Here is a 27857-nt window from a genome sequence, read left to right as displayed (position 1 = left end):
TGGCAGGGCTTCAGATGCTCTCTTGGACCCCTCCCCTGACACCAAGGAGAGCTCCTCTTCTGGGGCTGAAAGCATTGGCGTGGTTTGATTTTATCAGTATTGCAGGGAAGCATAGAAGGAAAGGTAAAGAACACCTATACGGTTTATTAAAGTATCTGTGATTTTTCCTCTGTGTGAGTTCGTTGATGTCTTCTAAGTGCTCCACTTTCACTGAAGCTCTTTCCACATTCAATACATTTAAATGGTTTCTCCCCCGTGTGAATTCGTTGGTGTACTCTAAGTTTTCCACTATCACTGAAGCTCTTTCCACATTCAACACATTTAAATGGTTTCTCCCCTGTATGAGTTCGTTGGTGCATTCTAAGTGTATCATTTCGACTGAAGCCCTTTCCACATTCAACACATTTAAATGGTTTCTCCCCTGTATGAGTTCGTTGGTGCATTCTAAGTGCTCCGCTTATGCTAAAACTCTTTCCACATTCAATACATCTAAATGGTTTCTCCCCTGTGTGAGTTCGTTGGTGTATTCTAAGGTCTCTACTTTCACTGAAGCTCTTTCTACACTCAAAACATTCAAATGGTTTCTCCCCTGTGTGAGTTCGTTGGTGTCTTCTAAGGTTTCCACTTTCACTGAAGCTCTTTCCACATTCAGGACATCTAAATGGTTTCTCACCTGTGTGAGTTCGTTGATGTATTTTAAGGTGTTCATATCGACTGAAGCTCTTTCCACATTCAATGCATTTAAATTGTTTCTCCCCTGTATGAGTTCGTTGGTGTTTTCTAAGTGTATCATTTCGACTGAAGCTCTTTCCACATTCAACACATTTAAATGGTTTCTCCCCTGTATGAATTCGTTGGTGTATTCTAAGTGATCCCCTATCACTGAAGCTCTTTCCACATTCAATACATCTAAATGGTTTCTCCCCTGTATGAGTTCGTTGGTGTATTCTAAGTGATCCACTAACACTGAAGCTCTTTCCACACTCAAAACATTCAAATGGTTTCTCCCCTGTGTGAGTTTGTTGGTGTCTTCTGAGTGCTACACTTTCACTGAAGCTCTTTCCACACTCAAAACATTCAAATGGTTTCTCCCCTGTGTGAATTCTTTGGTGTATTCTAAGATGTCCACTTTGACTGAAGCTCTTTCCACATGCCGTACATTCAAATGGTTTCTCCCCTGTGTGAGTTTGTTGGTGTCTTCTAAGTGCTCCACTTTCATTGAAGCTCTTTCCACACTCAAAACATTCAAATGGTTTCTCCCCTGTGTGAGTTCTTTGGTGTATTCTAAGTGCTACACTTTGACTGAAGCTCTTTCCACATGCCGTACATTCAAATAGTTTCTCCCCTGTATGAGTTCGTTGGTGTCTTCTAAGTGCTCCACTTTCACTGAAGCTCTTTCCACACTCAAAACATTCAAATGGTTTCTCCCCTGTGTGAGTTCTTTGGTGTATTCTAAGTGCTACACTTTGACTGAAGCTCTTTCCACATGCCGTACATTCAAATAGTTTCTCCCCTGTATGAGTTTGTTGGTGTCTTCTAAGTGCTCCACTTTGACTGAAGCTCTTTCCACATTCAATACATTTAAATGGTTTCTCCCCTGTGTGAGTTCGTTGGTGTCTTCTAAGTGTATCATTTTGACTGAAGCTCTTTCCACATTCCGTACATTCAAATAGTTTCTCTCCTTTGTGACTTTTTTGTTGTATCCTCAATTTCTTTGTTTCCCCCCATAAATTCACATGTGGCTCCATAGAATTCTGACTTTCATCTTCCTCACCTGTTTGGGAGTCTGGGAGGAAAGAAAATCCTGTTAGACTTTCAAGAAAGACAAAAAGGGAACTGAACACATGTCAATCCCAATCTGTACCTTCTCTCATTTTAACACCTTCATTCTCCACTATCCTCTCTATGTTCCAAATTTTACGAAAGCTGATGAGATAGTGGCAAGAGCAACACATGATCACTCCATTCAAACTTAATAAAGCACCATCGTTTTATAATACAGATCTATGATGGAATTTTTCTTTCTGAAGTGAAGAAATGATCTCAGGCTCAAGTAACAGTATTTCCCTTGTGAAATAAATAAAACTTAAGTGCTACATTTAACTGTAAAAATATTGCAATATATTGGAACCTAAGAGCCTGCTGCATCAGGCAAAGGCCCACCTAGTCCAGCATCCTCTTCTCACAGAGGCCAACCAGATGCCGGTGGGAAACCGGCAAGCAGGATTGGAGCACAAGAGTCTTCTCTGCCTTCCTGTGCTTTCCAGAAACTAGTATCAAGAAGGATTATTGCCTAGGACCGCGAGGGCAGAGCAGAGACGTCAGTCTTATCCTTTTCTTCAAGCTATCCATGTTGCTGGCCATCACTGTCTCCTGTAGCATAGATTCCATAGATGAACTACGCTTCTGTTTATTCATCTTTTGCAGCCCTTAAAGGCAGATAAATGTATTATGGCCTACGCTTGTGTGGGCTGCAGTCTGACAAAGTGGACTCTTGACCAGGAAAGCTGGTGCCACTATAAACTTCTGAGTCTCTTTGTTGGCTTTGTGTACTTATGTTGAAATTTGCACCTAGGTTGTACCACAGTATCTCCATGGAAGCTTAGGAACGGACAAAATTACAGGGTGTCAGCTCTGTGAATCTCAAGCCTCTCGTGGCTCCGCTGACAGAGCCTGAGAATGCAAGAGATGTGATTCAGTTGGAATGTGAAGCAGGGGAGGAGCAGCCAAGCTGCAGCAGGAGGAAAGAACAAAGAGCAGGAAGAGGGGGTGCAAGGGGGGGCACAGACTGTTATCTCCGGTTTGAGCTCTGACACAGAGACCCTGGAAATAGCGTGTACAAAAAATCGTAGGCTCAAGAGAATCTGCGAGAAGAGGGGAAAAGAAAGCGAAAGTGGGGGCTTCTTTGCTGGAGGACTCGGCAACTGCAAGCTGGGATGAACAGGCCGAAGACTGAACTCCACAGTGATTTATGAGTTTGAGGAATAAACCTGAGATAATTACTACTGGAGTTGTCTCGCGTCTGTGCGGGAGAACCAAGCCATTACACAGGGGCGCTATAAATTATAATCCCACTCTCTCCCTCCCTCCCTCTCACACACAACCCCAGTCTGTAAGATTGGCAAGTTTACACAATTTGCTTATAATACCATCCGCTCTTTGACTTTATATGCCCAATCCTAAGTGTAGAGCCTCCAGCCACAGGAATCGTGTATCATGATAACTGGTCCTTTGCCCCTGAACCCCACCAGACTGGGAAGGTGCATGCATTTATTGTGTTTTGGTGCTGGTGGAATGTATCATTCTGACCCTGTCTATAAAAAATAAGAGTAACAGAAACAATTTAAATGCATTAATTATAAATAGTTATGGGAAGCATTTCCATTCCCCTTCACCCATTTTTCAGGATTGGTGTGCAACATCATTATCATCAATTATTCTTGCCGTGGAAATAACACCTAAGATTTCAAAGCCTGGAGGAAGAAAATCTGCCCCCACTACTTTAGGAAAAGGATTCAAGAAACAAAGAGCTGCTTCTGAGAAGGCCTCTCCCCTTCCTTCTTCCTGTCAGGAACTACCTTCCATTTGTCTCCTCTCCATCTTTTCCTCTTTCTCCCTCCACCATCCATCTACCCCTGTCCCCATCTCCTCTCCCCTGGAACTCACCAGATTTCTCCAAGGGTCCTGGGAGGGAATGCTCAGAGGTTGTGGGGAGGGATGCGGGAGAGAGCCTGACCAGGTCAACCGTCCATCTCCCTCCTTCCATCCTGGCCAGGCTTGCAGGTTCAGTCTCAGCTAGGTTTGCAGGTTCAGCTTCCTGAGGAGCGCAGAATCCAGAGCAAGTTGCAGCTTCCTGGGAGGGAGGGAAGAAGAAGCCAAGGGAGTCTGAGAGCCCCTGCAGGGATTCTCCTGCCCAAGACATTCTGCTGCCCCTGGAGAAGCCCCAATTGGGCACCTCCTAGCGGAAAAAACCGCTAATTGTATCGTTAAATTCTTCAGAGCACAAGGGGGTTTCTTCATTCCCGCAGCTCTAAAATTACAAAAGGCCAAATCTTTGGCACAACACCTCTATGGTTCCTTTTTGGGCCCACCTTCCTCTTCTTTCTCCCCCCTTGAGAGAGTGCAATCTAGACTTCTTAGAGCTCTCCTCCAAGTCCCCAGATGTGTCTCAAACGCATGGGTTAGATTGGAAATGGCGATGATGAGAGTAGAGGCTAGCATCTGCCTAATAGCAATCTACAAGTGGCTGACATTGAACCTGCTCCCCCGAGGGATAGCCCCATTGATCCTCTGTGACCAATTCCAGTCGGGCTGGCAGACTGCAGTCCTGAACACCCTCCGGAAATTGGGTTTTGCCCCTCAAGCCCTTCTAAGTCTGTGCTTGGGCCACGCAAAAGCTACGTTCAGGCAAAGAATATTAGACACCGAGAGACAGCAGGACTGTGCAAGGTGCCCCGACTATAGAATTGGAGAAATCGAGAGATATATAGCCGCACCGGCAGCATATCTCTTCTTTCTCGTATCTAGGGATGCAAGAAGGGCCTTTACACTCGCCAGAAGCTCGGCTCTTCCCTCGCCGGTCCTGGATGAAGCCTTTAGAAGGGTCCCGTATGCTCAGAGACTTTGCACCTGTCCATTGGGAGAGATAGGAAGCCCAGAATACTTATTCTTTAAATGTCCCTTTTATGAAGAGGCACGTAGTAAGAGCATGGATCCCCTACTGGTGAGGCTAGCCGACCTCCCGCAAAAGCAAAAATTTGACCTTTTGCTGTTAGGCAAAGATCAGAAGATGACCTTGATGGTCGCCAGATTCTGTGTACATTTCTGTAGGCGCAGATCATCGCCCAACTCAAGATAGTCCGACATGAAAAGCCCCAAACACGGTTCCATGGGTGACTCTGAGACAACTCCCTGGGACAGTTTATTGTTAGTACATTGTTTCTAAATTTAGCATTGAACATTGTTTTAATTGTCTGTTTTAACCATATTTGCACAGCAGTTTCTATTGTTGTGAGTGTCCTCTATTTAAGAGGCTTCTACTCTGCAGTCTCTTATAGTTGTTTTAACTGCGAGTCTTTTAGTTCTTATGCTCTTACAGTTGTTTTAACTGTGTGACTTTCTTTGTTTTTAGTTCTTATCTGTTTTAAGTATCAGTTTTTTTATCCATCCATTATCCATGTTTAATGTTGTATTTTATTTAGTTGTTTTATCCTATGCGTTTCCATGTCCTAATTTGCTCTAACAATTATTGGTTAAAAAAATCCTAACTGCTATTTTATCTATACGCTTTATTAATCCTGGTCTGTGACAATAATAAAGTTCATTCACAAGCGGGCACCCCCTTCCCAAGAGCCTCCACCCATTTTCAAACACCTTTGGCAATTTCTTTCACCTGCCTGTCCCACCTCCCTTCCTAAGGCTGGCATGGTATGCACATTAGTGGACTGAGAGGAGATCCCTTGGAACTTAAGAGTTAATCTGCAAAGGACTGCTCTGAATACATGGGTGGCCCTTGCATGGAGAAGAAGGAAGCCCCTTGCTTGCATCTGGACCCCCTGGGAGAGGCCGTGAATCCGCCCACTGCTCCCTCTGCCCTCGCTGCCGCCTCCGCTGTCCTCCTGCCCTGCAAAATCCCTTTGCTCTTGTTCTTCAGGTGAGAGAGGCAGAAAGAGCCTTCAAACCCATCCGTTTCCTCCACTGCTCCCCCTCCTCTCCTTTTGGGAAACAGGAACTTTGGTCAGGAGTAAACTACTTAGATGGCAAGTTCACAAGATAAGCACTTCAGAGAACTGCTTGCTCCTACTGTGTGTGTGTGTGTGTCTGTGTGTGTCTGTGTGTGTTTGGACCTAGAGGACAACTTACATGTTTACACCACGTGATTCCTTAAAGAGGGCAATTCTTTAAAACCGAAGACCATTTCTACAAAATGGAAGATTTCTGAAGGCAGCCTTTTACAAGGAAATTTTTGATGGTTTTTATTTTGTTGGAAGCTACCCAGATGGGCAGAGGCAACCCAGGATGCAATTAATAATAATAATAATAATAATAATAATAATAATAATAATAATAATAATTGCTTCCTAAGCCTGTCCTGGGACGCGGGTGGCACTGTGGGTTAACCACAGAGCCTAGGACTTGCCGATCAGAAGGCTGGCAGTTCGCATCCCTGCAACAGGGTGAGCTCCCGTTGCTCGGTCCCTGCTCCTGCCAACCTAGCAATCCGAAAGCACGTCAAAGTGCAAGTAGATAAATAGGTCCCGCTCTGGCGGGAAGGTAAACGGCGTTTCCGTGCGCTGCTCTGGTTCGCAAGAAGCTGCTTACTCATGCTGGCCACATGACCCGGAAGGTGTACACCGGCTCCCTCGGCCAATAAGGCGAGATGAGCGCCTCATCCCAAGAGTCGGTCACGACTGGACCTAATGGTCAGGGGTCCCTTTAGTTTTTAAGCCTGTCCTGATTGGCATGCTGATCACAGACTCTGTCCAAACAACCCCTTCGAACGCAACAGGGCTTCCTATTTTTACTGCTATCAGTGGGATCAGTCAAACCACGAAGCCACTGATCAACCAGAGTTTCCTGTTTTGACCAAGCACAGTTTGAAGTTAGATTAATATCCCAGCTTATTCCAAAGCTGGCAGCCGTAGTTTCCTGGTTTGGGCAAAATGGATAGTTTGTTAGTTATGGCTCATAAGAGACTGCCTGGTTTCATCACGGTTCACCCTCAGGGCCGGCCAAATCATGAGGTAAGCTGGGACAATTAGGTCATGAGGCAGATGCAGGGAGATATGGGACCAGCACGTTTCCAGCTCCCCTGTTTGTTAGCCTTGCTGCCAGTGCAGGACCACAGCTGGTATATTTGTGCAACTTCCCATTTAGAGTCCTTTTCTTTTGCCCTCTCTCACTAAAGGTTGGGTGGGAGTCCTTCCTGGAGTGATGCATTCTGTTTGTGGGGGCCAGGAGACTGTGGTGGCAGTGGCTAGAGTTTTTTGTTTTGAACTTGGGTCAACTTAGATTTTATCGTAATGTACCAAATGTACATTAGTACAGCAATGTACTAAAAACTGTTCCTATTTGTAACCCAACTTTTCAGGCTGTGATTCAGTCATCTGAGCATGGACATTATCTTAATAAATCTTGGAACAATCTTGCAAGGTAGGCCAGTCATCTTTAATGCGACTACACATGGGATTTCTGAGGAATTTATTGGATTTCTGAGGCTGCGAGACGTGCCAAGATTTTTACCTCAGTGGGGAGAAAAGAGCATTTTGCAAATGGAGGCAATTTAGAGGAGGAAAATAGGGGTTGGTGGAAGGTCACCTCTTCTCACACAGCTTCTGCTCTGATGAAATTCAGAGTCCCCTGCAACTGTTTAGGTAAAGTAAGAACAGAAGGAGATATGATTGCAAACGTCCCATGTATAAGAAAGTTTGGTTTAGCCAGCCTTTTTAAACTGGATTAGAGAGAAAGTGCAGGGAGGAGGAATATTCACCACCAAAGCTAAACAGAACCTCCATGTTGAGAGGCAGTGGACCTGTGACCTCCAGGTGCTGGAAACCCAGGTGAGAGGAGGGCACTTACCTTTCCCAGAAGCCCCTCAGTGTCTGGGAGCAGGGTCTGGTCTGTCCCCCCTGCTCTCCCACTGGGCCACCGACTGGCATCTGCAGCTCCCCTGAAGGAGAGGACACCATCCCCGGAGTGGGGAGGACTGGGAGCCTGTGGGGTTTCCCACCCTGAACGAGGGGGCTGCATCGTCTTCAGGAAATCCTGCTTCTCGGCATCCCAGTGCTGCTGCGGCTGCCCCTCCTCTTGCTCCTGCTTAATCTGACATAAATCTGCCCGCGGGAAGAAGATCCCTGATGGTCCCAACTTGGCCTGTAGGAGGTTTCTTTCCTTTGCACTCCAGTCTCTCCCTCTCCCTGGGTCCGTGCTCTTCAATTTTTACATCACCCTCCTGGAAAAGAAATAAACACAAAGTAAAATAAAACTCAAGAATAAAAACAAAAGCACAATTTTTAACCATTAGCCAGTTTTTGAAATATATTATTACTCTTTCTATTTCTAATGTTCAGGATGTGAATGACAATCATTATGTCACCCAAATGACTCCACCCAGGGACGAGGGGAAGTTATCCAAAGACTTGGGGAAACATCAAGGTTTATGGAAGTACAAATAATATTTGGGGGTGGGGGGGGGGACCAAGGCAGTGGGAGGAATCCAAAAACAACCCAGTGAGAGGACTGAGCATGTTCAGTGGACAGGGAATGCTGATCCTGGCTGCAACTTCTAGCATGTTGGAAAGGCAGCAACAGATCCTTGTATATGATTAAGGCTGCGACAGACCCACCTAACATTTAAAGTACATGGCTTCACCCAAGAAATCCTGCGAGCTGCATTTTGTTAGGGGTGTTGAGAACTGTAGCAATAAACTACAGGTCCTGTGGTTCTCTGGGGGAAGCCACGTGCTTTAAATGTATGGGATCTGCACAGCCTAAGAAACAAACAGGCAAAAGGAATATTGGCCAACAAAATCAAACAACCCAATTCATGTGTCCTGCTAGTCCCTGCGGTTTCCATTTCCTTATCTGATCATAGGATGAAGATCTCTGTCTGTCCTGGAGAGAAAGATGCCTAAGGGGCCCATAGAGAGATATTTTCAACTCCAATTTCACCACAAACAAGCACAGTGCTGAAATGGGGTAAAAGCCCTGATCTGGAAATAAATGATCCCTCTGGCTGCTCTTTAAAGAGGATTTCTAAAGAACAATCAGAAGGGTCTTTTTTCTTAGAACTCATTGCTAATTCAGCAGGGTCTTCTTGTGCTCTTATTTCTCCTCCACCTCAGCACTGGGGTTGGAAGGTCTAAACATGTTGTTTGTGTTTGCAAGACTTGGATGTATGCTAGATGGCATGTCTGGTGAGTGTGTGCAGCACCTCTGGCGTGTGTGCATGTGACTTTATGGTCTGCATCTCTTTTCTGTGTGTGCATGCATGTGCATACATTGGCCACAAAGCTCACTGGAATGTGGCCTCCAGAATCAATGCAGCTTTAAGCCCATAAATCTTCCGTTCCTCCTGTTCTATCAGAAAGAACAGTCTCAAATCTGAGACTATCAGGAGGAGAGAACTGGATCTACAGAGTTAATGTTCTCAAGATCCTATGGACACAAACTGCAATGAGATTTTCCATTAATTGCTTTGAGATTTTTTTTCCTTAAAAATATGAAGCAGCAGTGAAATGAAATGAGTAATAATCTGAACATGAATAATCTGAACATAGAATCCTCCTTTCCTCTGCCTTCTCAAATCTGGCACTCACTTCAACCCTCAGCCTTCATTTGCCTTACTGAGGAAGGTGGAAATAAAACAATTAATGAAACCAGGCTTAAGCCTGTCTCACTTATTTACACGCAGACACAAGAGGTCACTAACTTGACAGCTTGGGAAAAGATCAGATGCATTCTCTGGAGTATAGATCTATCAGCTGTTTTAATTGCCATGACAGATCAACAGAACCTCCATGTGTAGGCACAGTGTACCTTGATTTGGGGCAGGCAAGCCATTTCCTTGCTAAATGAACCTGACGGACATCATTGCCACAAGATGCGGTGATGGTGGTGGCAAAGAGAGCTTTCAAAGGCGATCAGACCAATTCACAAATGAGGGCGATAGATTTATCAATGGCACTGGCAGAGGAAGGGGGGGCAGGAGTAGTGGTCTGCAAAGGGTGTCAGGGGGCTGCACAGGAAGAGCCCCCCCGTGCTGCACTGCTCTTCCCCCCCCCCTGCCTCCCCTTCCCTTGGACCCCTCATTCTGCCCCTTGAGCTCAGGACTGAAGGGAGCAGCTCCCCAGGGGCTCCGGCAGGGTCCGTGCCAGCCTGAGCCAGAGATGTTTGCCCCTGTGCCCTCCTGCAGATGCCCTGCCCCTCCGCTGCGCCCCTTCCCCTTCCTGCCCGGTTGGGGGGGGGCGCCCTGCAGCCCCTGACTCCACTCGGGGCATGATCCTGCCAGGCCCACCTGCTCTCCTCCTCCTCCTCCCGCACCTCGGACTCCTCGCTCCGTCCCTGCAGCGGAATCCGGCTCCTCTCCGGGGAAACTCGCCAGGCCACGGGGCCGCTGCTCCTCTGCTCTCCTCGGCGGGGGACAGGAAAGTGCAGCCGCTCCCGAGTCCCCCTGGCTGGCCCCGTTTCCTGCCTCTCTGAGCATCGGAGCTCGCTGGCTGTGGGTTGGGCCCTGGGAGGCTGCGAGGCTGGATGCGCCCCCTTGCGCTGTCCTTCAAAATTTATTGTATCATTGGAATCTACCTGGCATCTTATATGCTATCCAGAATGTTGGACAAATAAGTCTCCTTGTGATCTGATGTGCAGTCACTGGTTTCCTCATCAGTAAATATTTTCAGAAAGCTGGGACGATGCCACCCTGCAGCCATAGCTGTCAACTTTCAGATTTCAAAATAAGGGATCAGCAGACTGGAAAATAAGGGATGAACAGCCTCACCTCTCCCGGGTACAGTCTACAGGATATCTAACAATCCGGGATAGCAGCGGGAAATGGCACTGGAATAAGGGAATTTCCGGCAAAAAAAGGGAAGGTTGACAGCTATGCCTGCAGCCCGAATGCGTAGCTGGAGGAGGCAGTCCGGTTCCCAGCTCTGCTGGTTGGGATCATGCAATCACTTCGCTCCAGCAACCGACCTTTCCAAACCCTCCAACATTTTCTGATGAAAATAGGGACACCCCATTCCATAAACTCTGGGAAGTTTCCAACATATATAAAAAACATAATAAAACATTAAACATTAAAAAACTTTCCTATAGAGGATTGCCTTAAGAGGCCGGGGGGGTTGGATAACTCCATTCTCTAATTCTAAACAGTGGCACTTGGAGGGTTTCTCTTTCCCTGCTTTTTCATTCACTGCCTCTGGTCTGCATCCATTTAGCAGAGGAGGGGAGCGATTTTCGCCTTCATACTTCTCCACCCCCCACCCCACCCCCAATATAACCAAAAGCGCAATATAACCAAAAACACACACACCATTTGGGAGTAAGGACCAAAAAAAATAAAATCGTTTTATATATTTTATTACTTATTTTTGCATTTCAATCTACTGTATCTATAAATTTTATTGTTTATAGCCAATGGCGACCACAATACAACATGAACACAAATCACACAGCTGCAAAACAAAAGACATTGCATGCACCAGACCAGGATAAATCTATAGCGTACAAAATTTATTTTCACATTTCTTTCAATGGGAAGGATATAGGGCAGCAGAGCCAAGGTGGTGGGGTCCAGAGTGGAGTTTCTATCATCCTTGACTGTCTGCCCTGCTGGCTGAAGCTGATGGGATTCAAACCACCGACCTTCTGATCGGCAAGCCCTAGGCTCTGTGGTTTAACAAAGAGCACCACCCGCGACCCTTCAAATACTTGCTGTTAAAGTTGTTCCGTGGAACTCCTGATCTGGACCTTGTGTGGAAATGAATTCTCTCCATCACAAAAATAAGTTTTGAAGCTTTACCGCAGAACAGTCTTAAACAGTCTAACAATAAGATAAGCATGATAAAGTAGCACATTGCAAACAATGTTCAGTCCTTTATGTAATTCAGTCAGCTTTCCTATCCCTGGTCCCAGAGGGAGATCCTAAGCTTCTTCAACATTGCATGACTTATTTACAACTGCTGCTGCTGCTTCCCCTAGCCATCTCCAGCAAGAACACACTGGCTTCTCAAGTTTAAGCTTCCTTCCGTGAGAGCTCTGCAGCTTATGCCTCCAGCGATGAGTTATGAGGAAAGATCCAGCCTCCTCTGATGCTTTTGTCAGAGTGGAACCTCTTGCCTAAGTCTAAGAGAAACTTCCCTTTATAGTATTTTTATTACAATGCATTCAAGCACAGCATTATATGTACATTAAACTTACAGGACTTGTTCCCTTCCAAGTAACAATGACACTTACAAGCAGCTTGTCACTTTCTTTTTCTATGTCTGCTTCGTATGCCAGAATGTTCTCTCTCTTTCCCCTCAAATGCTCCAGGCGACCACAGATGAGTGTCTAAAGAGAAACCAAAAGCTCAGAGTTTGGGGGTGGGGTGAAGCCTTGAACATCAGGTTGCCTCCTAGTGCCTGGGGGGCCAGCTATTAGATTTCTATTTGGTAAGTTTTGTAGGAGTTTTAAGGTTTTTCAGCTGTATATTTAAAAAAAAAAGGCTCTTGTGAGATGTTTCATTATTTTGTTATTCTGACATTGCATTGCACAGAAGCACCTTTGCACAGCTGTTTGAATTTTTTTATGAAAAAAGAATAAGAATGCATTCTAAAGGGTTTCTTTAGAAGCAGAACAAGTATTTTATTTTTAATAACAGAGGAAATGATGCCCAATTCTTAGTGCTCATCCTGGCTTTAAGATTAGCAGCCACAAAAACCCTCACAAAAAGCTATGAAAGGATTTTGTTAGCAAGATTCAAGGTTAATTCCTGCCTTGTATTCCTGGGCTGCCTCTTCCTTGAGAACCAAAATTTTAAAAGATGATGCTGTTAAGGTGCTAGACTCAATATGCCAGAAACTTTGGAAAATTCAGCAGTGGCCAGAGGATTGGAGAAGGTAAGTCTACATTCCAATCCCAAAGGGCAGTGCCAAAGAATGTTCCAACTACCGCACAATTGCGCTCATTTCACACGCTAGCAAGGTTATGCTTAAAATTCTACAAGGCAGGCTTAAGCAGTATGCGGACTGAGAACTCCCAGAAGTTCAAGCTGGATTTCGTAGGGGCAGAGGAACCGGAGACCAAATTGCAAACATCCGCTGGATTATGGAGAAACCTAGGGAGTTCCATAAAAACATCTACTTCTGCTTCACTGACTACATAAAATCCTTTGACTGTGTCGACCACAGCAAACTATGGCAAGTTCTTAAAGAAATGGGAGTGCCTGATCACCTCATCTGTCTCCTAAGTGTTATGGAAAAATCTAGGTGTGAGGCTGTTCAGTCAAACCAGCTCATTGGGAAGAGCCCACATGTCCCTTGCGGAATAAAGGAAGGAATCCAGCCACCAACTGGAGCAAATAGCTGTAGACCAAAGTTTATTGCGCAACAGCATGGGGTGACAAAGACTTTTAAAACTTTCCCACCATATCCCAGAATACAGTTCGTAGAGCATCATTGCTACATGATTGTTACATCACTGACATGTCACAATAGCGGAGGGGTAGACAGGGGTTACACTAGTCTAACCTTGGCAAACATGTCCAGACAAGTCCTTGGTACAAGATTAGCATAAGCATGCCCATGTCAGGGCAAGACTCAGGTATAAGATTAGCATAGGCAAACACCTCTGAAGTCCCATCACCCAAAGTACAATAGAACTTCCTTTGCATGTCTGGCCCCTTGGCAAGTTTGGTGATGGGATTAGGCTTTCCTTGGCCCAGCTCAGCAATTGTCACCCCTGGACACTTCCTGGAGTCCTTTTTCAAGAGGAAAATAGCTTTGGAATGGAGGAAACTGGCAAAGGAGTTGATTTTATATTATTTTTAAAGCTAGGTACCGTATTTTTTGCTCTATAAGACGCACCAGACCACAAGACGCATCTAGTTTTTGGAGGAGGAAAACAAGAAAAAAGTATTCTGAATCTCAGAAGCCAGAACAGCAAGAGGGATCGCTGTGAAGTGAAAGTAGCAATCCCTCTTGCTGTTCTGGCTTCTGTGATAGCTGTGCAGCCTGCATTCACTCCATAAGACCCACACACATTTCCCCTTACTTTTTAGGAGGGAAAAAGTGAGTCTTATAGAGCAAAAAATACGGTAACTTCCCTGAGCTGTCAAGTTGAAAGGATACATTCAGGCATAATATCTGTAACATTCAATAACTTTAAAGATGTGCCCCCCCCCTAATTTCCTTAACATAAGAAATCTATATGTGGGACAAGAAGCTACAGTTAGAATTGGATATGGAACAACTGATTGGTTCAAAATTGGGAAAGAGTACAACAAGGCTGTATATTGCTCCCCGCTTATTTAACTTATATGCGGAATTCAACATGCGAAAGGCTGGAGTGGATGAATCCCAAGCCAGAATTAAGATTGCCAGAAGAAATATCAACAACCTCAGATATGCAGATGACACAACCTTGATGGCAGAAAGCGAGGAGGAATAAACCTCTTCATGAGGGTGAAAGAGGAGACCGCAAAATATGGTCTGAAGCTCAACATCAAAAAACCGAAGATGATGGCCACTGGTCCCATCACCTCCTGGCAAATAGAAGGGGAAGAAATGGAGGCAGTGAGAGATTTTACTTTCTTGGGCTCCATGATCACTGCAGATGGTGACAGCAGTCACGAAATTACAAAGCGCCTGCTTCTTGGGAGAAAAACAATGACAAACCTAGACAGCATCTTAAAAATCAGACATCACCTTGCCAACAAAGGTCCGTATAGTTAAAGCTATGGTTTTCCCAGTAGTGAGGTATGCAAGTGAGAGCGGGACGATAAAGAAGGCTGATCGCCGAAGAATTGATGCTTTTGAATTATGGTGCTGGAGGAGACTCTTGAGAGTCCCATGGACTGCAAGAAGATCAAACCTACCCATTCTGCAGGAGATCAGCCCTGAGTGCTCACTGGAAGGACACATGCTGAAGCTGAGGTTTCAATATTTTGGCCACCTCATGAGAAGAGAAGACTCCCTGGAAAAAGTTGTTGATGTTGCAGCCCCAGGTAGCGTGTGTTAAAGTAACTGCTGCGAAATGTGGCACCAGATTGCTTTCTTTTGACACCAAGGGGAACTCCTCTTCTGGGGCTGAAAGCATTGGCATGGTTTGATTTTGTCAGTATTGCAAGGAAGCATAGAAAGAAAGGTAAAAAACACCTATGCAGTTTATTAATGTATCTGTGGTTTTCCCCCTGTGTGAGTTCGTTGATGTATTCTAAGTTTTCCACTTTCACTGAAGCTCTTTCCACAATCTAAACATTTAAATGGTTTCTCCCCTGTGTGAGTTCGTTGATGTCTTCTAAGTTCTCCACTTCGACTGTAGCTCTTTCCACATTCAATACATTTAAATGGTTTCTCCCCTGTGTGAGTTTGTTGATGTATTCTAAGTTCTCCACTTCGAGTGTAGCTCTTTCCACATTCCATACATTTAAATGGTTTCTCCCCTGTGTGAGTTCGTTGGTGTATTCTAAGTTCTTCACTTCGACTGTAGCTCTTTCCACATTCAATACATTTAAATGGTTTTTCCCCTGTGTGAGTTTGTTGATGTCTTCTAAGGTCTCCACTTCGAGTGTAGCTCTCTCCACATTCCATACATTTAAATGGTTTCTCCCCTGTATGAATTCGTAGGTGTATTCTAAGTGATCCACTATCACTGAAGCTCTTTCCACAATCCACACATTTATATGGTTTCTCCCCTGTGTGAGTTCGTTGGTGTATTCTAAGTGTCCCACTTCGACTGAAGCTCTTTCCACAATCCACACATTCAAATGGTTTCTCCCCTGTGTGAGTTCGTTGATGTATTCGAAGTTTTCCACTTTCACTGAAACTCTTTCCACAATCCACACATTTAAATGGTTTCTCCCCTGTGTGAGTTCGTTGGTGTATTCTAAGTGATTTACTATCACTGAAGCTCTTTCCACATTCCATACATTTAAATGGTTTTTCCCCTGTGTGAGTTCGTTGGTGTATTCTAAGGCCTCCACTTCGACTGTAGCTCTTTCCACATTCAATACATTTAAATGGTTTCTCCCCTGTGTGAGTTCGTTGGTGTATTCTAAGTGATCCACTATCACTGAAGCTCTTTCCACATTCTATGCATTTAAATGGTTTTCCCCCTGTGTGAGTTTGTTGGTGTATTCTAAGTTTCCCAGTGGTACTGAAGCTCTTTTCACATTCAATACATTCAAATGGTTTCTCCCCTGTGTGAGTACGTTGGTGTATTCTAAGTGCTTGACTATGACTAAAGCTCGTTCCACACTTCATACATTCAAATAGTTTCTCTCCTTTTTGAGTTTGTTCTTGTATCCTCAGTTTCTTTGTTCTTCCCAATGAATTGACAGGTGGCTCCATAGAATTCTGACTTTCATCTTCCTCAGCTGTTTGGGAGTCTGGGAGGAAAAAAAAACCTGTTAGACTTTCAAGAAAGACAAAAAGGGAACTGAACAGATGTCAATTCCAATCTGCACCTTCTCTCATGTTAACACCTTCATTCTCCACTGTCCTCTCTAGGTTCCATATTTTTTGAAAAGCAGATGAGATAATGGCAGGAGCAACACATGATCACTCCATTCAAACTTAATAAAGCACCATCGTTTTATAATACAGATCTATGGTGGAATTGCCTTATTAGACACATCTATTTTTTTCTTTCTGAAGTGAAGAAATGATCTCAGGCTCGAGTAACAGTGTCTCCATTGTGAAATAAATAAAACTTAAGTGCTACATGTAACTGTAAAAATATTGCAATATATTGGAAGCTAAGAAGAGCCTGCTGGATCAGGCAAAGGCCCACCTAGTCCAGCATCCTCTTCTCACAGAGGCCAACAAGATGCCTGTGGGAAACCGGCAAGCAGGATTGGAGCACAAGAGTCTTCTCTGCCTTCCGGTGCTTTCCAGAAACTAGTATCAAGAAGCATTATTGCCTGGACCAGGAGGGCAGAGCAGAGACGTCAGTCTTATCCTTCTTTTCAAGCTATCCAAGTTGCTGGCTGTCACTGTCTCCTGTAGGATGGATTCCATAGATGAACTATGCTTCTGTTTATTCATCTTTTGCAGCCCTTATAGGCAGATAAATGTATTATGGCCTAAGCTTTTGTGGGCTGCAGTCTGACAAAGTGGACTCTTGACCAGGAAAGCTGGTGCCACTATAAACCTCTGAGTCTCTTTGTTGGCTTTGTGTACTTATTTTGAAATTTGCAGCAAGGTGTCTCCACAGTGTCTCCATGGAAGCTTAGGGACGGACAAAATTACAGGGTGTCAGCTCCGTGAATCTCAAGCCTCTCGTGGCTCCGCTGACAGAGCCTGAGAACGCAAGAGATGTGATTCGGTTGGAATGTGAAGCAGGGGAGGAGCAGCCAAGATGCAGCAGAAGCAAAGAACGAGGAGCAGGGAGAGGGGGTACCGACGGGGGGGGGGGGAACAGACTGTTATCTCCAGTTTGAGGTCTGACACAGAGCCCCCGAAATAGCCTGTCCAAAAAATCGTAGGCTCGAGAGAATCTGCGAGAGGGGAAAAGAAAGCGAAAGTGGGGGCTTCTTTGCTGGAGGACTCGGCAACTGCAAGCTGGGATGAACAGGCCGAGGACTGAGCTCCACAGTGATTTATGAGTTTGAGCAATAAACCTGAGAAAATTACTACTGGAGTTGTCTCGCGTCAGTGCAGGAGTACCAAGCCATTACAAAGGGGCGCTAAAAATTATTATCCCACTCACTCACTCTCACAAACAACCCCAGTCTCCAAGATTTACACAATTTGCTTATAATACCAGATGCTCTAGGACTTTATATGCCCAATCCTGTGTAGAGCCTCCAACCACAGGAATTGTGTATCATGATAACTAGTCCTTTGTCCCTTAAGCCCACCAAACTGGGGAGGTGCATGCATTTATTGTGTTTTGATGCTGGTGGAATGTATCATTCTGACCCTGTCTATAAAAAATAAGAGTAATAGAAACAATTTAAATACATTAATCATAAATAATTATGGGAAGCATATCCATTCCCGTTCATCCGTTTTTCAGGATTGTTGTGCAACATCATTATCATCAATTATTCCCACCGTGGAAATAACAGCTAAGATTTCAAAGCCTGGAGGAAGAAAATCTGCCCCCACTACTTTAGGAAAAGGATTCAAGAAAAAAAAGAGCTGCTTCTGAGAAGGCCTCACCCCTTCCTTCTTCCTGTCAGGAACTTCCTTCCATTTGTCTCCTCTCCATCTTTTCCTCTTTCTCCCTCCACCATCCATCTATCCCTGTCCCCATCTCCTCTCCCTTGGAACTCACCAGATTTCTCCAAGGGTCCTGGGAGGGAATGTTCAGAGGTTGTGGGGAGGGATGCGGAAGACAGCCTGAACAAGTCAACCGTCCATCTTCCTCCTTCCATCCTGGCCAGAGTTGCAGGTTCAGCTTCTTGAGGAGCACAGAATCCAGAGCAAGTTGCAGCTTCCTGGGAGGGAGGGAAGAAGATGAAGCCAAGGGAGTCTGAGAGCCCCTGCAGGGATTCTCCTGCCCAAGACATTCTGCTGCCCCTGGAGAAGCCCCATTTGGGGACCCCCTTCCCAAGAGCCTCCACCCATTTTCAAACACCTTTGCCAATTCCTTTCACCTGCCTGTCCCACCTCCCTTCCTAAGGCTGGCATGGTATGCACATTAGTGATGCATTCTGGTTGTGGGGGCGAGGAGACTGTGGTGGCGGCTGGAGTTTTTTGTTTTAAACTTCAGCTGAAATGGGGTAAAAGCTCTGCTCTGGAAATAAATGATCCCTCTGGCTGCTCTTTAAAGAGGATTTATAAAGACCAATCAGAAGGGTCTTTTTTACAGATCTCATTGCTAATTCAGCAGGGCCTTCTTGTGTTCTTATTTCTCCTCCCCCCAGGACTCGGGTTGGAAGGTCTAAACATACTGATTGTGTTTGCAAGACCTGGATGTACGCTAGATGGCGTGTCTGGTGAGTGTGTACAGCACCTCTGGCGTGTGTGCATGTGACTTTATGGTCTGCATCTCTTTTCTGTGTGCGCATGCATGTGCATACATTGGCCACAAAGCTCACTGGAATGTGGCCTCCAGAATCAATGCAGCTTTAAGCCCATAAATGTTTCGCTCCTCCTGCTCTATCAGAAAGAACAGTCTCAAATCTGAGACTATCAGAAGGAGAGAACTGGATCTACAGAGTTATGCTCTCAACATCCTATGGACACAAACTGCAATGAGATTTTCCATTAATTGTTTGAGATTTTTTTCCTTAAAAATATGAAGCAGTATAGAAATGAAATGAGTAATAATCTGAACATGAATAATCTGAAAATAGAATCCTCCTTTCCTCTGCCTTCTCAAATCTGGCATTCACTTCAACCCTCAGCCTTCATTTGCCTTAATGAGGAAGGTAGAAATAAAACAATTAATGAATAAATAAGTCTCACTTATTTACACGCAGACATATGGGGTCAATAGCTTTGACAGCTTGGGAAAAGATCAGATGCATTCTCTGGAGTATAGATCTATCAACTGTTTTAATTGCCGTGACAGATCAACAGAACATCCATGTGTAGGCACAGTGTACCTTGATGTGAGGAAGGCAAAAGAAGCCATTTCCTTGCGAAATGAATCTGATGGACATCATTGCCACAAGAGAAAAGAGAGCTTTCAATGGCGATCAGACCAATTAACGAAGGAGGGCGATAGGTTTATCAATGGCACTGGCAGAGGAAGGGGGGGCAGAAGTAGTGGCCTGCAAAGGGTGTCAGGGGGCTGCAGGGTGAGAGGGACACCTCCCTGTTGCACTGCTCTTCCTCCCCCCCCCCCGCCTCCCCTTCCCTCTCCGCCGTGGGGAGGACCGTGGAAGAGGACGGGGCTCCCTGCTGAGGGACAGGGAGAGGGGCGGCAAAAGCCCCAGCTACGCCGCTGATCCGTGAGCGACTATATGCATCGTCCACCGGGAAGCAGCAGCTGCCCTAGACCCCTCATTCTGCCCCTTGAGCTCAGGACTGAAGGGAGCAGCTCCCCAGGGTCTCCGGCAGGGTCCGTGCCAGCCTGAGCCAGAGATGTTTGCCCCTGTGCCCTCCTGCAGATGCCCTGCCCCTCAGCTGCGCCCCTTCCCCTTCCTGCCCGGTTGGGGGGGAGCGCCCTGCAGCCTCTGACTCCACTCGGGGCCTCATCCTGCCAGGGCCACGTGCTCTCCCCCTCCTCCACCCCCCCGCCTCCTGCACCTCGGACTCCTCGCTCCGTCCCTGCAGCGGAATCCGGCTCCTCTCCGGGGAAACTCGCCAGGCCACGGCCCGCTGCTCCTCCGCTCTCCTCGGCGGGGACAGGAAAGGGCAGCCGCTCTCGAGTCCCCCTGGCTGGCCCCGTTTCCTGCCTCTCTGAGCATCGGAGCTCGCTGGCTGTGGGTTGGGCCCTGGGGGGCTGCGAGGCTGGATGCGCCCCCTTGCGCTGTCCTTCAAAATTTATCCTATCATTGGAATCTACCTGGCATCTTATATGCTATCCAGAATGTTGCACAAATAAGTCTCCTTGTGATCTGATGTGCAGTCAATGGTTTCCTTATCAGCAAATATTTTCAGAAAGCTGGGACGATGCCACCTTGCAGCCATAGCTGTCAACTTTCAGTTTTGAAAATAAGGGATCAGCAGCCTCACCTGTCCCGGGGACAGTCTACTGGATATCTAACAGTCCGGAATAGCACCTGGAAATGGCACTGGAATAAGGGAATTTCCCGCAAAAAAAGGGAAGGTTGACAGCTATGCCTGCAGCCCGAATGGGTAGCTGGAGGAGACAATCCAGTTCCCAGCTCTGCTGGTTGGGATCATGCAATCACTTAGCTCCAGCAACCGACCTTTCCAAACCCTCCAACATTTCTCTGATGAAAATAGGAACATCCCATTCCATAAATATAATTTTCCTATTTATATACCGCACATCTTATTACGTTGACCCAGCCACTCTGGGAAGTTTCCAACATATATAAAAAACATAATAAAACATTAAACATTTTCAAACGTCCTTATACAGGATTGCCTTCTCAGAGGGCCCGGGGGTCGGATAACTCCATTCCCTCCAGCATTTCTTCAATTAAAATAGGGAGACCCTAAGGAAAAGCGGAATATTCTGGGATCAAATCAGAAACCAGGACAGCTTCTCTAAATCAGGGACATCCCTGGGAAATAGTGGCACTTGGAGGGTTTCTCTTTCCCTGCTTTTTCATTCGCTGCCTCTGGTCTCCTGCATCCATTTAGCAGAGGAGGGGAGCGGTTTTGGCCTTCATACTTCTCCACCCCCACCCCACCCCCAATATAACCAAAAACACACACACCAATTTGGAGCGAGGACCAAAAAAATAAAATCATTTTATTATTTTATTACTTATTTTTGCAGTTCAATCTACCGTATCTATAAATTTTATTGTTTATAGCCAATGGCCACCACAATACAATATGAGCACAAATCACACAGCTGCAGAACAAAAGACATTGCATGCTCCAGACCAGGATAAATCTATAGCGTCCAAAATTTATTTTCACGGTTGTTTCAATGGGAAGGATATAGGGCAGCAGAGTCCAGGTGGTGAGGTCCAGATTAGACTTTCTATCATCCTTGACTGTCTGCCCTGCTGGCTGAAGCTGATGGGAACTGGACAACAACATCTGGGGACATCTCAATGGTTATTCTGTGATATACAGAATCTACAAAGGATTAAGGCACTGATCCAGAAGAGAATGAACTGAGAAGAGGCCCCACTGAATTATCTGAAGTGAAGCAGAGGAAGATCATTAAATAATAATAATAATAATAATAATAATAATAATAATAATAATACTTTATTATTTATACCCCGCCCATCTGGCTGAGTTTCCCCAGCCACTCTGGGCAGCTTCCAATCAAGTGTTAAAAACAGTACAGCATTAAATATTAAAAACTTCCCTAAACAGGGCTGCCTTCAGATGTCTTTTAAACATAGGATAGCTGCTTATTTCCTTCACATCTGAAGGGAGGGTGTTTCACAGGGTGGGCGCCACTACAGAGAAGGCCCCCTGTCTGGTTCCCTGTAACCTCACTTCTCGCAATGAGGGAACCACCAGAAGGCCCTCGGCTCTGGATCTCAGTATCCGGGCTGAACGATGGGGGTGGAGATGCTCCTTCAGGTATACAGGACCAAGGCCGTTTAAGGCTTTAAATGTCAGCACCAACACTTTGAAGTGTGCTCAGAAACGTACTGGGAGCCAATGCAGATCTCTCAGGACCGGTGTTATGTGGTCCCGGCAGCCACTAAATGTTAATAAGCAGAAACCTGTGCAGAAACAGAGACAATACGGTTGATGTGAAAGAAAAATGTTTCATAACAAACTATAAGAGAATTCAAGGGAGAACGTGCCCGTGTTTGAATAAGCAGAAGATTGTACAGTGGTACCTCGGGTTACATACACTTCAGGTTACAGACTCCTCTTCTATTCTTCTCAGTTATATGATTATGAAAGTAAAGTTCTTTTGAATAGCAAGAGTCTGGCCACTGTATAGTCTGTAAAAAGGAACTATCAACTAGAATAACTATTTGGCTTCTTAACTGTAAGCTACTCTGTTACTTTGGATATCATAAAAATTCAAAGACAGACAGACTTTAATGTTGTATACAGTGTAAGGCTGGGGAATTGAGAGGTGGGGAGAGCAAGCGGGAGAGGGGTAGTACACTTTCATTATTTTATAAAGTTCATATGCAAGGTGTTTGTGTCAGTGTGACATGGGTAGCTTCTCTTCCTTTTCATTTATTAGTTTTCATTGGCAGTGAGAAAGATCGGGGGGCCCAGGGCATAGTTGGTTGCCTTCAGTTGACTGCAGTAAAGGTGGCGGAGGCTGAACCATTTTGAGGAAGAGATAGTTGTAATTCTTGGTTTGGTCCTTCAAGTAAAGGTAAAGGTAAAGGGACCCCTGACCATTAGACCCAGTTGTAGACAACTCTGGGGTTGCGGCGTTCATCTCACTTTACTGGCCGACGGAGCCGGCGTACAGCTTCTGGGTCATGTGGCCAGCATGACTAAGCTACTTCTGGTGAACCAGAGCAGCGCGCAGAAACGCCGTTTACCTTCCCGCCGGAGCGGTACCTTAATTGGCCTGGGAGCCGAGCCAGAGCTGCCAAGATAAGGACTCTTTGAGGTAAAGAGAGTGGCTCGGGCTCATGGAAAACCTGAAATGGAATATTTCCAAGCTGCTGAATGCCCTAAGTTAAATGAAAAAAATGATCAGACCTGGGCAAAATGGTGTGAGAGTTTGCTGCGTCAGTATGGAGTATGGCATACTGTGTCTCAAGCCCCTCCAGTTCCTCTGACAGATAAATGGAGGGCCCAGGATTTGAGGGCCATTGACATAATCGTCTTGTCCGTCTCTCTAGAGGAAATAAAAACGCTTGCTGGCAACGTGATGGCACCTAAGATGTGGAATGCTTTGAAAGCTGCCTATCTGCCAATCGTCCCAGCTCAGAGTCTGAATGCCCAGGGTGTGAGTGCATCGGAGGTCCTGGCTGTTTCCCAGAATGCGAGTGAATGCAGGGATGCAGAGGGCACCCGTTGCAAACTGCAGAGGGAGCAGACTGTGATGTCAGCCCAGGCAGCATTCCAGCCTCCAGGGGGAGCCAAGGAGTCGGCAGCTGAGAGCTCTGTTTCTCGTGGGAGCCAAGGTCATCGTCTTTGCAGAGGCCGGAAGGCCAGAGGTAAACAAAGACAGATGCCTGCAGATGGCCCGAAGCAGGGGGGGGTGAAGAGCCCACGCCAGTGGAAAACAAAGCGTTGTTTGCTGGCACTGCTTCACCAAAGGCTAAAGGCAAGTCTGATGGCCAGGAGCAGGGGGACAAGCTGCAAAAGCCCACGCTGGTGGAAAACAAGGTTTTGCTTGCTGAAAAGACTGCTCCAAAAGCCAGGTTTATTGTGGACTCAGGCGCCAGGCGCCATTTATCAAAGGATAGACACCTGTTTATCTCCTTCACACCGCAAGACGGAGAGATCCATCTGGCTGATGGAAGGACGTTGCAAATTGCAGGAGAAGGGACTGTTAAACTTGCAAGTTTGCATACAACCATCAGTAATGTACTTTATGTTCCAGGAGCTGCGGACAATTTGCTAAGTGTCCCACAGCTGACTGGGTGTGGTTTTGAGATTTCCTTCAAGAGGAGCGTCTGTGTCATCAGGAAAGGCAAAGAGGACGTTTTGCATGCAAAGTTTATGGATGGTTTATTCTGTATAACTTATGATGACAATGCTGTTGTGTCTAATGCTGATTCTTGTTGTGTTGCACAAACTAACAAAGTTCTTCATGCAGGATGCATTCACGATGCACATCGAAGATTTTGTCACCTCTCTTGGCAAGCGCTAGCCAAGATGCCAGAGTTGGTTGAAGGTTTGAACATCAAACCTTGTAAGTATCACATGAAATGTGTATCTTGTGCAGAGAACAAGGTGAAGGTTGCTCCAAAAGGCAAGGAGTCTAGCAGGCAGGCTTCCAAACCCTACCAGCTAGTGCACGCAGACCTGGTTGGTCCACTTGCGCCATCTTTGGGAGGAGCAAGGTACTTCATGGTTCTAATTGATTCTTTTTCCAGGTACATTCATGTGTTTATGCTTGAGCAGAAATCGCAAGCATTCCCTAAGTTCAAGGCATTCTGTGCTTGGTTGGAGAATGTTCGTGGTAAAGGTATTGGCTGTCTTTTTACCGATCGGGGTGGGGAGTTCACTTCTCAGCAGTTTGTTTTTTTTTTAAATAATTTTTTATTAAGGTTTTCCAAATTAAAACCAATTAAATCCAATTTATACACTTCTTCCAATAACCAGGACTTCCCCTCCCCACCCCCTCTTGCGTTCCAAATCTTCCAAAAAGGCAATTAAATTCAACAAGTTTTTATCCCCATATTACACTCATCATCAATAACCCAATTTTTTCAAATTCCCATCCCCTAAGGTCGATCTGTTCCCTTCCACGAGTTCCCCCTTTCAAATTATAATGCAAATAAAAAAAAAGAAAAAAATAAAGATAGAAAATATTTTTACAACCTTTGGATTCCAGATTTCCCTCCCCTCCTTCCCTGTTGCGTTCCTTCTATCCCTTCATCCTAATATCTTCCTGGAGTTCCCACACACTAAATCCATGTCCCTCTGATTCTTTACCAGTCATTTTTAATTACTAATGTCCAATCTTAGAAGGAATCTATCTCAAAAAGGGGCCCATTTCTTCTATCCAGATTTTTGTATCCAGGAGTAAAAACTCCAGTTTAATTTCCATAAGCTTGTCAAATCTGGATGTCCCAAATGTTCCCACTTCCAATTCTGTCCAGTTCTTGATGTTTCCATATTCTTGTCAGTCTCTCTCCTCCTTTTATTTCCCTGTTCTCCCGCAGAAGTGTTCTTTTTCCAAAAGCTTCTTATTTCTCTGCAGAGGCTTGTTATTCAGGAGCAAAACATTATGTCATGTCCCTTTCATTTTCCAACAGATATATCCATTGTTTCCTGTAGTTTGTAGCCCTCTGTAGACAAAACAGTGTTCCATTTCTGCAGTTTCCCAGGAGATTAAAAGTTCTGTTCAACTGTTCAAGTTTCCTGTGAAAAACACATGCAATATCCCTCAGCTCCTCTAGATGGATTGCGGTAACTGAGATCCCTTCCAGATCACATCCACCAGTCCAAATAGTTTGTTGATCCTTATTTGAAACAATTTATATCCAATTTGAAACAAATATAACCGGCAAAGTCCTCAAGACAAAGTCTCTATTTTGTTCTTCCGTTTTGACAGCCTTTGACAGCTGTCAAAACCTCCGTTGCTCTTCTCCAGGTATTTCCATGGATCGCTCCAGGGATTCGGGGGGGGGGGTTGCTTTTTAATACAAATTCCACTTTTCTCCTCCAGCTCAGTCTTATAATTTTCTCTCGCGAAGTTGCTAATTCATGAAGATAAGGTTACGCTCGATCTTAGTTGTCAAGTCCTTTGTTTTAGCTCTTCTACAATTAAGGGGGGGCTGACTTCCTTTTTTCCACCTCCCCCGTTCGCTCCAATTTTTTAAAAAAATTTATCCCTCTTTTTAGTCCATGCTCCAATTACTCACGGGTTCTTCTTTTGGGTCCGAATTTTCAATGGAAGAAGCCAGCGCTCTCCACCGAATGGCATGCGGCTTCGCTCGGCAGGGGAAGCGGCGGACTCAAAGCACCACCCCCCCCTGGCGCCCGTTCCTTAGCCTTTAAAAAGGCTCTTTCGCGGGCCGGGGAGGGGCTCAAAGGTGCCAGCCGAGTCACCATGTCCATGGGGCTCCGTGCCCATGGCTTTTGAGGGTCCCCGCGTCGCCGGCGCGGTAGAACCCAACCCCTGCCGAGCCGGCTCCCTCCGGAGCTCGGAGGGAGCCCGCCATTCGGCAATGGCGCCGACCCGGAAGTCCCACTTCTCAGCAGTTTGAAGCTTTCCTGACTGAGAAGGGAATCCAGCATGACTTGTCAACGCCTAGATCGCCATGGATGAATGGACTTGCGGAGCGAGCAAATCAAACTTTGCTTCAAGGACTGAAAACCTTGTTGCATGATGCCAACCTCCCTGAGAAGTTTTGGGGGGAAGCTCTGTCAACGGTTGTTTATACCGTTAATCGGAGACTGTCATCACCCATAGGTTGCACTCCATACGAGAAGATGTTTGGTAAGAAACCGAACGTCAAGCACATGAAAATCTTTGGTTCTGACATGTGGGTACACACCCCACAAAGCAACAAGCTTGGGAAGCGTGGGGCACATGGTTTGTTCATGGGGTGCATACAGGATATGGATGACTAACTCTAAGTCCATTAAGTTCACCAAGAGTGTTGAGTACAATCCAAAGTGGGGGGAAAATGTGGGAATTTTCCAGAGTTACCCAGAGGAGGATGGAGGTGGCGTGCACAAACCAGATAATGTTGAGAAAGCTGAGGATGATGATGATGATGATCAGAGTTCGGATTCCAGTTCAGTTGGTGGCGCTGCTGCTGCTGTCAGTGACAGTGATGACACAGCAGACTGCAAGAGCGCAAAGGCCTCAGTCAGACCATCTGATGCGTCTGACAACGAACTGGAAGAACCGCTGTTCACCATTGGTCACTTTTCTCCTAAGAAGGAGGAGATGAATCCAGAAGACTTACGTCTAGTTCGCAGGTCTGAAAGGGCGACCAAAGGCAGACCTCCAAAGAGATTTGCTGATGAGTTTGCTAAGACGGCAACTGCTGTTCTTAGTAGCTCAGAGAAGGTGTGGGAACCTTCAAGCTTCAAAGAGGTTCAGGAGTTAACCTCTAAAGATGCTGAGCCTTGGCTAAATGCCATGAAGGCTGAAGTTGATTCCTTGAATAGGAACCAAACTTGGGAATTGGTACCGGTAGTCCCAGGAATGAGACTGGTTGGCAGCAAATGGGTCTTCAAGGCCAAGACAGATCAGAATGGCGAGGTTGTCAGACACAAAGCCAGATTGGTTGCCAGAGGTTTTTCACAGGTACCAGGACAGGATTACCACGAGACCTACTCCCCCACCGTCAAATATGAGAGCATTCGGCTGATGCTCAAGATAGCTGCAGAGGAGAAACTGCATGTTTCCCATCATGACATTAATACAGCTTTTTTGTATGGGATTTTGGAGGAGCAGCTGTACATGCTTCCACCTGATGGAATGCAGATACAGAAGGGAAAGGTCTGTAAACTGCGGAAATCCTTATATGGTCTCAAGCAGAGTGCCAGATGTTGGAACACAAAACTCACTGAGACATTGCTTTCTCTAGGTTTTCACCAGGGCAAAGCTGATCCATGTGTGTTTATCAAGGAGGAGGGGCAAAACAAACTGTATTGTTTATGTTTTGTTGATGATCTTTTGATGTTTTGGAAAAATCAGGCTTTTTACCAAAGCACCCTAGCTCAACTGAAGGAGCACTTTGACATGAAGGATCTTGGTGAGGTATCCAACTATCTTTCTCTGCAGGTGGAGGGGGACCAAACAGGTAATTTTCTGGTACACCAGACACATAAAATTGCTGATGTATTAACCAGGTTGAATTTGGTTGATGCAAACCCAGCAGACACACCGATGGTGACAGGTTACCAGGTAGATGGTACTGCTGAAGCGTTTTCTGACACTACGCTGTACAGATGCATTCTAGGCAAGTTGAATTTCATTGCTAGATGCTCAAG

At 45.7% G+C, this 27857-nt stretch overlaps 3 protein-coding genes across 3 annotated transcripts in view; all 3 read right to left on the bottom strand.

The window, feature by feature from the left end:
- LOC309364962 (uncharacterized protein) overlaps positions 1 to 16616 on the bottom strand; it is a 147369-nt gene extending 130753 nt beyond the window's left edge. The window contains exon 1 of the mRNA XM_081903016.1: positions 14406 to 16616. Within this exon, the coding sequence (XP_081759142.1) occupies positions 14868 to 16049 (1182 nt within the window). The 5' untranslated portion in view covers positions 16050 to 16616 and the 3' untranslated portion in view covers positions 14406 to 14867. The remainder of the gene's footprint in view (positions 1 to 14405) is intronic.
- The window catches only part of LOC309364530 (uncharacterized protein), a 43737-nt gene extending 24418 nt beyond the window's left edge, over positions 1 to 19319 (bottom strand). Inside the window, exon 1 of the mRNA XM_081902024.1 lies at positions 19256 to 19319. Within this exon, the coding sequence (XP_081758150.1) occupies positions 19256 to 19315 (60 nt within the window). The 5' untranslated portion in view covers positions 19316 to 19319. The remainder of the gene's footprint in view (positions 1 to 19255) is intronic.
- LOC309364551 (uncharacterized protein) lies at positions 125 to 7833 on the bottom strand. The gene is made up of 3 exons (XM_081902119.1): positions 7579 to 7833; positions 3667 to 3853; positions 125 to 1786 (listed from the first exon to the last, which is right to left on the bottom strand). The coding sequence occupies exons 1-3, from the start codon at positions 7747 to 7749 to the stop codon at positions 147 to 149; spliced, it is 1998 nt and encodes a 665-aa protein (XP_081758245.1). The 5' UTR covers positions 7750 to 7833; the 3' UTR covers positions 125 to 146.
- Positions 19320 to 27857: the final 8538 nt, after the last annotated feature.

Source organism: Podarcis melisellensis, assembly GCF_964234715.1.
Source record: "Podarcis melisellensis genome assembly, chromosome: 2".
Taxonomy (NCBI): domain Eukaryota; kingdom Metazoa; phylum Chordata; class Lepidosauria; order Squamata; family Lacertidae; genus Podarcis; species Podarcis melisellensis.
This window is presented reverse-complemented; position numbering and strand designations above follow the sequence as displayed.

Bases quoted from the DNA above. Each gene is read 5' to 3' on its own strand.
- LOC309364551 (XM_081902119.1), bottom strand. From the start codon at position 7,749: ATGCAGCCCCCTCGTTCAGGGTGGGAAACCCCACAGGCTCCCAGTCCT. The intron at 3,854-7,578 runs GTAAGTGCCCTC...CCTCCCTCCCAG, and splicing joins CTGAGGGGCTTCTGGGAAAG to GAAGCTGCAACTTGCTCTGG. The intron at 1,787-3,666 runs GTGAGTTCCAGG...CTTTCCTCCCAG, and splicing joins AGGACCCTTGGAGAAATCTG to ACTCCCAAACAGGTGAGGAA.